We start from the raw sequence: 9,104 nt of genomic DNA, 5'->3' as shown, positions 1-9,104 counted from the left end.
AAATTCATTAGCGTGTTCTGTCATGGCATGTATGCGTGTTTCTTAACCCCTGCCTCTTTTCTGCACACGGAATTGACATGTTGCACCAGCCAGCCAGCAAATATTTGTGTTGAGGCTGTATTGGTTATGTGAATTGGCCCTGAACATTGGTGAATTAACCACTGCTCGAGTGTGATTCAGCTTGTTCAGTAATAAACAAGCAGAATCACGCTCGAGCAGCGATCCCTGCTGGCTACCATGGTAGCCACAGCATGGATCTAAAATGTCACGGATTATTCATATAGGATGCATCATTTTTTTTGTTGAATAACTTAGCTCTTAGCTTCAAGCTAGGTTGTAAAAGGAAGCCCATGTGAATTGTCATGAATAAAAAGATTACATAACATATATATTTAGTGAGGTCCTTATGGGTAGTACCCATCCTTAAATGAATTTTTCTTCTAAGTTCCTGAATGCTGTTGATCATGGAATAATTATCCTTATGGTGGCAGGCATCGCACACCTCAGTGCCTTTGCACTCCGGCTACGTAAACGGTTTCATGATCTTCCACCTCAATCTGCTGGTAATATATGGGGGCATATGTGCCGCCGATACGCATGTCGCCTGCAGAGCAGTGCCCGGCCGTCCGTAAAACGTAACAAAATATGTTATGGTAGCTACATATATATTGCTCTTTCAAATCATATTCAAATTTAAATTGTTCATCAGAGCGAGTGCAAAACCAGCAGTTGGTGAAAATTTTCCAACTGGGAATCCAACTGGTTCCAGTTCAAATGGTTTATGGAACAATTCCCCGTTGGTCCCCACTGCAACTGGTCCCAGTTGGTCCCCACTGCAAATGGTCCCAAATGATCCCCACTGTCTTGGGTTTTTACTGGCACCAGAGGCAGGTATAGTGAGTTTAACTCAATTATTTTGCTTGAAGGACTATGACACCTAATCTTAGTTGTGTTTTCTTTCGTATTATGTGTTCTACAACAGAATACATGGATCACAGCGTTAATGAAATTTCTTCTTGATGCCATTTCAATTTCATCAACCGAATGATGGCTGTGACAGTAGGTGGTGCTTAGGTCACGTGAAGCATGAAAAAAGCTGCAATATAATCGCTGATACGAATTCACAACACTTCCAGCCTGCTTCAAGGAGGAGGAGGATAAACTTTATTTTCATTGACCAAGGCAGCAGTTGGTGTGGGGTTATAGCCCCATCAAGTGGCCATGAACCCGTGGCGTTCGGCGACTTCTAGGGCTCTTGTCACAACCCGGATGTGTGTGTCCGAGTTGGAACTGAGCAATGCGGCCTCAAGCCTGCTTCAAGAGCATGGAATGACAACATATGTTAATGGTTACATTGCAGTTTTTTCATGCCACACGTGACCTAAACACCAACTAAACATCAAAACGATCATTCAGCTGACGACACTGAAACAGCATGAAAAGTTCAATTAAAAATTTTTTTAGTCGTCGTTGGCGAGTACCACGCTGTTATTCATGTATTCTAATGTCAAATTCATCATTTGAAACCATAAATATGCAACTAAAAACAGGTGTCTATACTCCCATTATTTTATTTCTTCATGGAATCATCATATTCAAATTTCTGCAGGGCTTTCTTGACATCTTGAATTTTTTCCGTCAGTAGACGTGGCACATTTCGCACAAACGTCCGACACGTCGATGCCTTTTATGGCTCCCCAGTGTTTTATTGTAACTGCAAAAAAATAGTCACTTTTAGCCTGTGAGCAAAACAAGCAAGCAACAATACATGACTTAACTGTCACAACGTCGACTTTTTGTGGCGTTAAGGGCTGCTTAGGCTTTTCTCCTAATGCCCGCTTCTTTGGGGCAATCATGCCACTCACACTTCGTGTGGCAAGGACTTCACTAGTCCACACTGCCTGCGCAGTATCCTCGCAGACTAGTGTAGCCTTCTTATTTGCCAATATTTTGGCAGCCTGGGCACTTGATATTATTATGCCAGCTGTCAAATGGAACTGAAATAAAAAAGAAACAGCAATAATAGTCCACTAATTTCAAACCTCATCATTACTGCATGGGAGAGTTGTTGCAAGAAGAGTTTGTTAGTGTGGAATTTATAACGCAGTCATAAGTGCCATTTTCTGTTAGCATGCTTCAATGAAGGCAACATGCATTTCTATCAAATCCTGCAAAACGTACTAAGTCACAAGTTCTATTTCCTAATACATATTACAGACCTGCTGACAAAGTAGTGTAAAACCATTGCCAAAGCCCATGGCTAAAAAAAGCAGCTTTCTGTGCAAGCTTTTCAATACTATGTATGAGCAGAGAAAAACTATCAAGTCTTGATTGAGAGATATAGAAAATATCTTACCATTCTATCTTGCAAGTAAGTGAAATCTGGCTTTTTTGCTGCAGAAAATTAAGAACACATATTATTAGCTCAAAACACTGTACAAAACAAGCGTCATTACAAACTGAAAAACCCTGAAATTGTTTTTATCAGATCAAGCTGGATGAATCAGGTGCAGGGGTCACTACTCAAATGTTTCTTGGAATTTTCCTGTAGTACTGCATCATTTCTCAATTTATACACTGCAGCTAGGCTGTCTCTACCAGGAGAACACGTCTTACCATGCCGAGTGTTTTTGACTTTTGGCAGAAAGGCGACGGTGACTAGACTGTTGGCAAACCAGGATCAGAAGTCTGGTTAAGGACAGTTGGTCAATCGCCATACTGACTGCACAATGTGGAATACACTGGGGCATAAGAACAATAAGGGGTTAGACTGGTGACTACCAAGTAAGCTTATTTGTTCATTCACATGACAATGTTTAGGGGGCCGCATTTGGGAGACAACCTGTACAACATTGATAGAACAAGTGGCTGATGATGACAGTTTTGTTCAATATTAAACTATCCATACGGTGAAGACCACAAAGTGTGGATGACAGAATAACAACAGAAGACAAAAAGCAAGAAGAGAACAATGAAATGAGTTTGAAAATAAGCATGGTGACAACAAAAACACGATCAGGAATAAGGTGTTTACATATATAGCCGTGGCTGTGTGGTTATGGTGCTCAGCTGCTGGCCCGAAAGACGCAGGTTCATTCCCGGCCATGACGGGCGCATTCTGATGCAGGCGAAATGCTTAAGGCCCGTGTGCTGTGCGATGTCAGTGCCCATTAAAGAACCCTAGGTGGTCGAAATATCCGGAGCTCTCCACTACAGCGTCTCCTATATCCCGAGTCGTTTTGGGACAATAAACCCCATAATCCATGTGTGTGTGTGTGTGTGTGTGTGTGTGTGTGTGTGTGTGTGTGTGTGTGTGTGTGTGTGTGTGTGTGTGTGTGTGTGTGTGTGTGTGTGTGTGTGTGTGTGTGTGTGTGTGTGTGTGTGTGTGTGTGTGTGTGTGTGTGTGTGTGTGTGTGTGTGTGTGTGTGTGTGTACACACACTCGAAAAAGGCTGGTCCTCCAGCCGAAACGTCGTGAATTAAATCCTGTTATGTTTCTTCAATTTTTGGTGATTTTATATTATATTATAACACACACGCACGCACACGCACACACACACACAAAGTGACACAAAGTAAACCCGATGAAGAGCTTAAAAATGGATCTGAGCCAAACAGGGTCGACCAGCAAAACCACTGGGGATGAAACAGCAGTTTGCAAAAACAACAGGACATAACGGATAGAAATTACAATTGTCCTAAAAAGCAGAGCAACAACAAAGTCAACAGTAACAAAAAATAGTAAATGTACAAGCTTACCGGAATCTAAAGACAACTAAATAAAAGCAGAGTCAACAGTTAGAATTATGAAAAAAAAAAGCACACAGAAGCATATGAACAATCCATACTTCAGATGTCCATCCAAGTAATGAAGTTCCTTGTCAATGAAAGGAAGATATACTTGCCTACATTATTAAGAATGAACAATATTTTGTCAAAAATATATAAAATTACCTTCTGGTAGGACCGCTGCCAGTGCTGCACATTCAGGCGTTGGAGGCTTTTCCACAATCAAGGGATCCACAGCTTCCTTTTGGTGGCACTGAGGATCTCCGGGAACACCATGTGACAGGCTTTGCTCCATTTCTGTTGGCACGAATGATGCAATCACATCAATGTGGAAATTTACAGAGGTATTCTGTAAGGCCTTCTTGAATGATCAACTGCATTCTGACCACATGTGGAATAGTACATATGCTAAGGCTAAAAATAAAGGATGCGCTTAGGTTAGACAATGAAGGGCACCATTCACGATGACACTGTGCTGACTTGAAGCTCCAGTCCCGGTCAGACACACAGCATGTGCTTCCACTAAAAATCAGAAACATGCAACCAGACATGATACGACATTGAGACACAACATTCTAGTATTTTCTCGGTGTAGAATGCTTACAGTGAAATATTTTTGATTCGAGGCACCGTTGCAGCGATGCAACCTGTGCCAGCAGACTGTCATTTTTCTGTTGCATCTGGAGTGCTTTGTTCTTCCACAGTTTTTTTTTCTCTCAGAGCCTTTTTGAGCTCACTCTTTAAGCAGAGTGTGTCATCGCTCGATGTGTCAGATGGCGTCCTTGATCGCCTGGAACCCTGCACATATTAAATTGTGTCAGTCGGTCAGTCCACCGCCAATATTTATGATAATCAGCTTTTTTCCCCTTGCTGCTCCCAACGCTGTTCCCTCGTTGCTTAGCAAAACTGCTTTTAGGTTTTCATCCAATATTGCATTATATGCAAGAGACTTAGCAGCTGACCGGTTAACTTTTCGTCTCTGTAACATACAAGAAAAGCCACTGCTCAAGCACTTGCACACATAAAAAAGTGAGCACGTTTTAACATAACAACATGCATAACCCGTATTCCACCACTGTATTTTGTGCAGAAAAAACTAAAGGCATGCAGTGTCTGTTCTGCCAGCGGATGGAAGAATTATCAGGCTGAAACTATATCCAGGCACTCCCCTCCGACTGACTACAGGAAAGCACTTAATATTTTGATGTGGGAATAGCGATCGACTCTGCGCACATTAAATGTGCACCTTGTGTTTAGCCTTTAACGAAATGCAGCTGCATTTCGTTGGAGGCTAAACACAAGGCACACCGCGGCTAGGATCGAAACCAGGTCCCCCGGCTATTCGAGCCACTGAGCCACCGTGGCGTTGCACGGACTACATCCCACGGAATAAATCCTGTGCCGGAAACGACTGCAAGATAGAACAGACCCAGCCACAAGTTGCATATCTCAGCAAGGAGGGAATGGCTTGGTTCCTTGGGAAAATCTACTTTACATACTATTAATTCACGATGTACCAATTTCAATTGAGTCTTAATACGCGCGGAACTGCCATCGCTTACCTTTTTTTCTTTCCTCTTGTCTCCATCGTCCTCGCTGCTGTTCTCCAACTGCACCGCGTAAAGTTCGGGCATATGTACCCTCTTCGTGGCATGGCGTTTTTCAAGACCTTCCCGGGTGCCTTGACACACACGAAAAACGATTGTTATATAGGCGCATGCCTGATGTACGTACAGTATGGTACACTGTTAAAGGGAACATGCGGTCGCGTGAAGTTTACTTTCCGCGAGGCGCTGCTGCGGAAAGCCAGAAAGAATGCCGATCGAGCTGATTATGGTCCGGAGTTTTTTTTTCGGCATTCTGTCCCCATGCATGCATAGATCTCATTTTTCACAGCCACAACGCACCGATTACTTCTTCTCGCTCCTGAATTGGCTTTTTCCATTCTGTGGTCGCGTTTCGTGCGAAATAAGCAACATTTTCACCGGACTACATTATCCACGTGTGAGTACCTTAATTGGTTCATATGCCACTCAACGCGCACAGTTGAGTGGCATATGAACCAAGGCACTGACATGTGGTTGGCACAGCAAAGACCGATGCGAGCTTGAATAAACATTTTTTTATTATTCCAGTCATTTCAGCAACATTTCATTTTTCAAAGCCTCCAGCAAACTCATTTAGATATACCACAGAATGCCCGCGATCTCACGAGCATGTTTCAGGAAGACATGCACTGTTGACAGCGCAAATTCGTCATTATAGTGCCTAGATATTCGACGCACTACCCTCACATCTGTTTTCAACGCGGCCGTTTCTTTCGTACGCTCTCGAAAGTACGAGTAACTACGGGATCAGCAAAGAGCGAGGAAAAAAACAAAACAGGAGCGCCAACGCGTAACCGTGGCGCTCTGACAATGCGTGTCACGTCACGGATGCACTGACCAATAGTAAAACGCCAATGCGAGAGACCGCCCCCAGTTCTCGAAGCGTCCCGTTCTCTCTAGCGGACGACCCTTCGCGTATAAAAGTGCGCCGTCGTCTGCTCGCTGGCAAGATCAGACAAACCTTCAGGGTTCGTTCGAGGCTACCTTGTTCAAGTGACTGCTGCAAGTGTTCGCAATCGTTCAGCGATGTCTTCCTTCGTTTTGGCTCCAATCTTCCGCGGCGACGAGTTCTTCGCTCCTTTCGAAGCCCTCGAGCGCCTCGGCGACGAACTCTGGGGACGACGTTGCATCTCTCGCCCAGCGCTGAAGCAGGCTTGCAAGGCGGATCACTGCGCCCGCTTGACGGCACCCCGGAAGCGCCGCAACTCGGCGTCAGACGCCGAAGACGAGACCCAGTCTGAGTCGGAGTCCAAGTTCGTCGTGACGTACAACCTCCGTGGCTACCGGCCGGAGGATATCAGCGTCAAGGCGGTGGACAACAGCGTCGTCGTCAGCGCCAGGCACGAAGAGGAGAGCGATGACGGCTGCAGCTACGTGAAGCGCGAGTTCACCCGGCGCCTCACTCTGCCTGAAGGCGTGGATGCCGGGGCACTCAGCTGCGCCCTCTCGTCTTCCGGAGTGCTGGCCATCGAGGCACCCAGGCCGGAGCCCCCCAGCAAGAAGCCCCGGGTCATCCCCATCACCGTGCAGTCGACGCCGGCCAAGAAGGCTGTGGCGACGGACGAGAAGGGGTCGTCCAAGGAAGAGGAGGCTGCCACTAGAGAGCCAACGCCCGAGTCCTAACTATATATGCTTCTATGTTCACGCGCACCACTATATATGATCATCTCTTCGCGGTCACCAATGTAACATATCCAAGCTTGTGTATGTAATCTTGCATATCCTAAATAAAAACAGTTTTCAGGTTACAACTATGTAGTGCATTACTCAGATATGCCTGAAGCTAGTGTCTTTTGTCTTCAAGCAGGCAGCAGACTGATTGGCATTCATACGTGTTAAAAAATAATCGAGGTGCTCATTGTGAAAGCAACGGTCGGCCCCATATAATAATCTGTGCCGACTTTAGGTCCTGAAATTATTGGCTCTCGAGAAGTTTTCTTTTAACAACACGTATGCATGCTGTTTGCTGGTGTTTGCTTGGACATGAAGACAGTATATTCTTAAGTATCTGTATGTCACCACCATTTTATAGTTTTACACATGTACGTCATTTGCTCAATCCACTGAGCAGCCTAAGGCCATTGGCTTGTTGCATTTTATTAGTTAGTAAATGACTTCAATGACTGAAGGAAACATATTTCATGATCAGTTTTTTACCAGTACACAACAATATGAAGCCGTATTTAAAGGATCGAGTATAGACACTCGGTTTCATCTCATCTTTGTAATGATGCATTAGACATTGGTGTCCGTGGAACACCATGTGTGTTTACCTACTATCACTAAATAATTTATAATCCAATTTATCCTCTCTTCTGTTTGTAGCTTGGTTTTCAACAGCCCAGTGATGACTGTGATGTGAACTGCCAGTATAGGTTGCAGATGCCAAAGGTGAGTGTATAGGTGAAATGTTAAGAAAACTGCAAATTGATCACTGGTTAGATCTCTACATAAGATTGCAGCTCTTCAGGCAGGCTGACTTTAGCACTGTAGTGAGTTAAAGCAACAAAGCAGCAGTTATAAAGAAGTCTTTTTCATGCCTCATGTTAATTAATTATACTTACCTTTGATGTCATAGCCATCATTTGGCTGTTGAAACAGAAGCAAGTGAAAAACAAATTCAGTTATATATAATTTAGTGGTTGTAGGCCGATACCACATGATGATTCATGTATGCCTAATGCATATTGTTCCCTCTGTATTGCCAATCGGCCTTTAGGGTATTAATAAAGTATGAAAGAAGAAAAACATGGAACTAAAACTTTGGTACCTATGTTCGTTTAAATCAACCAAGTTTTGAAGCACTACACAAAGCCAAGCCATATCAGCATCAAGTGATTATGCTATGTAACAGCTATTGAAGGACTCTAGCACAGCATTTGTTTGGTCAGTTTACAGTATGGCATGTGTTTATAAACTGACTGCTTGCATGCCATATACCCTAATCGCATCTTCTGAGGGCGAAAAAAGCTGAAGTTTCTAACTACAGCATGTACTGCATGCTAATCTGTCCTAACCGACACATGCAAAATTGAGGCGGTAGACAAAGTGTGCCTGTAAACTATAGTAACCATTCACTGAATTAAAGTGAGCAGGGGCTCCACATACTTGTGGCATTTCCTTTATTAAATGGCACGTGAGATATTGGTATGCATAGATCACAACATGGAATTCACCTGTGACTTCTAAATAATTTAGAATTCAATCATTCTGTGTAGTTAATTTCGTTGCGGTTTCAACCGCCATACGGTTCCTATGACGTTACATACGAGTTGAAAGAACAGTGATGTCGCATGAGGCATAGAAATACTGTGATGAAATCGCTTTTTTGTCATTGCCATTCACTTCAAGTCTTAAGCCAGCGTCTCCAAAGAGCCGAAACGAAAACGAATGAACAAACAGCATCGCAATTTGTGTACGCCTTACATGACGTCAACATTTTCTCAACTCGTCTGTGGCATCATTCAGCCGTTGAACTCAAAACCAAAATGAGTTGAGAGAGAGAGAGCAATAATTTATAAATTGTTTGGGGGGCTTGGGCTAACTGCACATAGCGATTCATGCTTATAGATGTCTTGTGAATCCTTACAAAGAATGAAAACACACAGAAAATATGCTGCCTCTAGTCCTTAATCGCATCATAGATATCACCATCAAGTCATAGCACTTAAGATGACTTCTACTAGGAAACCTGCGGTGGTCTTTGCTT

At 43.7% G+C, this 9,104-nt stretch overlaps 2 protein-coding genes across 12 annotated transcripts; one reads left to right on the top strand and one right to left on the bottom strand.

The window, feature by feature from the left end:
• Positions 1 to 926: 926 nt before the first annotated feature.
• Positions 927 to 6,509, bottom strand: LOC144121981 (uncharacterized). Of its 11 annotated transcripts, none has more exons than XM_077655451.1 (8): positions 6,380 to 6,509; positions 5,351 to 5,469; positions 4,393 to 4,586; positions 4,245 to 4,310; positions 3,954 to 4,085; positions 2,357 to 2,394; positions 1,779 to 1,997; positions 939 to 1,714 (listed from the first exon to the last, which is right to left on the bottom strand). In XM_077655451.1, exons 3-8 carry the CDS (start codon positions 4,466 to 4,468, stop codon positions 1,706 to 1,708), a joined length of 540 nt encoding a protein of 179 aa, XP_077511577.1. In that variant the 5' UTR covers positions 4,469 to 4,586; positions 5,351 to 5,469; positions 6,380 to 6,509; the 3' UTR covers positions 939 to 1,705. The 11 variants fall into 11 exon arrangements, with proteins under 11 accessions (XP_077511580.1, XP_077511584.1, XP_077511579.1 ...); XM_077655450.1 differs by having other exon boundaries at positions 6,357 to 6,463; XM_077655449.1 differs by lacking the exon at positions 6,380 to 6,509 and adding an exon at positions 5,696 to 5,782.
• Positions 6,422 to 8,082, top strand: LOC144121980 (uncharacterized). The gene has a single exon (XM_077655447.1). It carries the CDS (start codon positions 6,422 to 6,424, stop codon positions 7,016 to 7,018), a length of 597 nt encoding a protein of 198 aa, XP_077511573.1. The 3' UTR covers positions 7,019 to 8,082.
• Positions 8,083 to 9,104: the final 1,022 nt, after the last annotated feature.

This window comes from Amblyomma americanum, chromosome 2 (genome assembly GCF_052857255.1).
Source record: "Amblyomma americanum isolate KBUSLIRL-KWMA chromosome 2, ASM5285725v1, whole genome shotgun sequence".
In the NCBI taxonomy this organism is placed as follows: Eukaryota; Metazoa; Arthropoda; class Arachnida; order Ixodida; family Ixodidae; genus Amblyomma; species Amblyomma americanum.
This window is presented reverse-complemented; position numbering and strand designations above follow the sequence as displayed.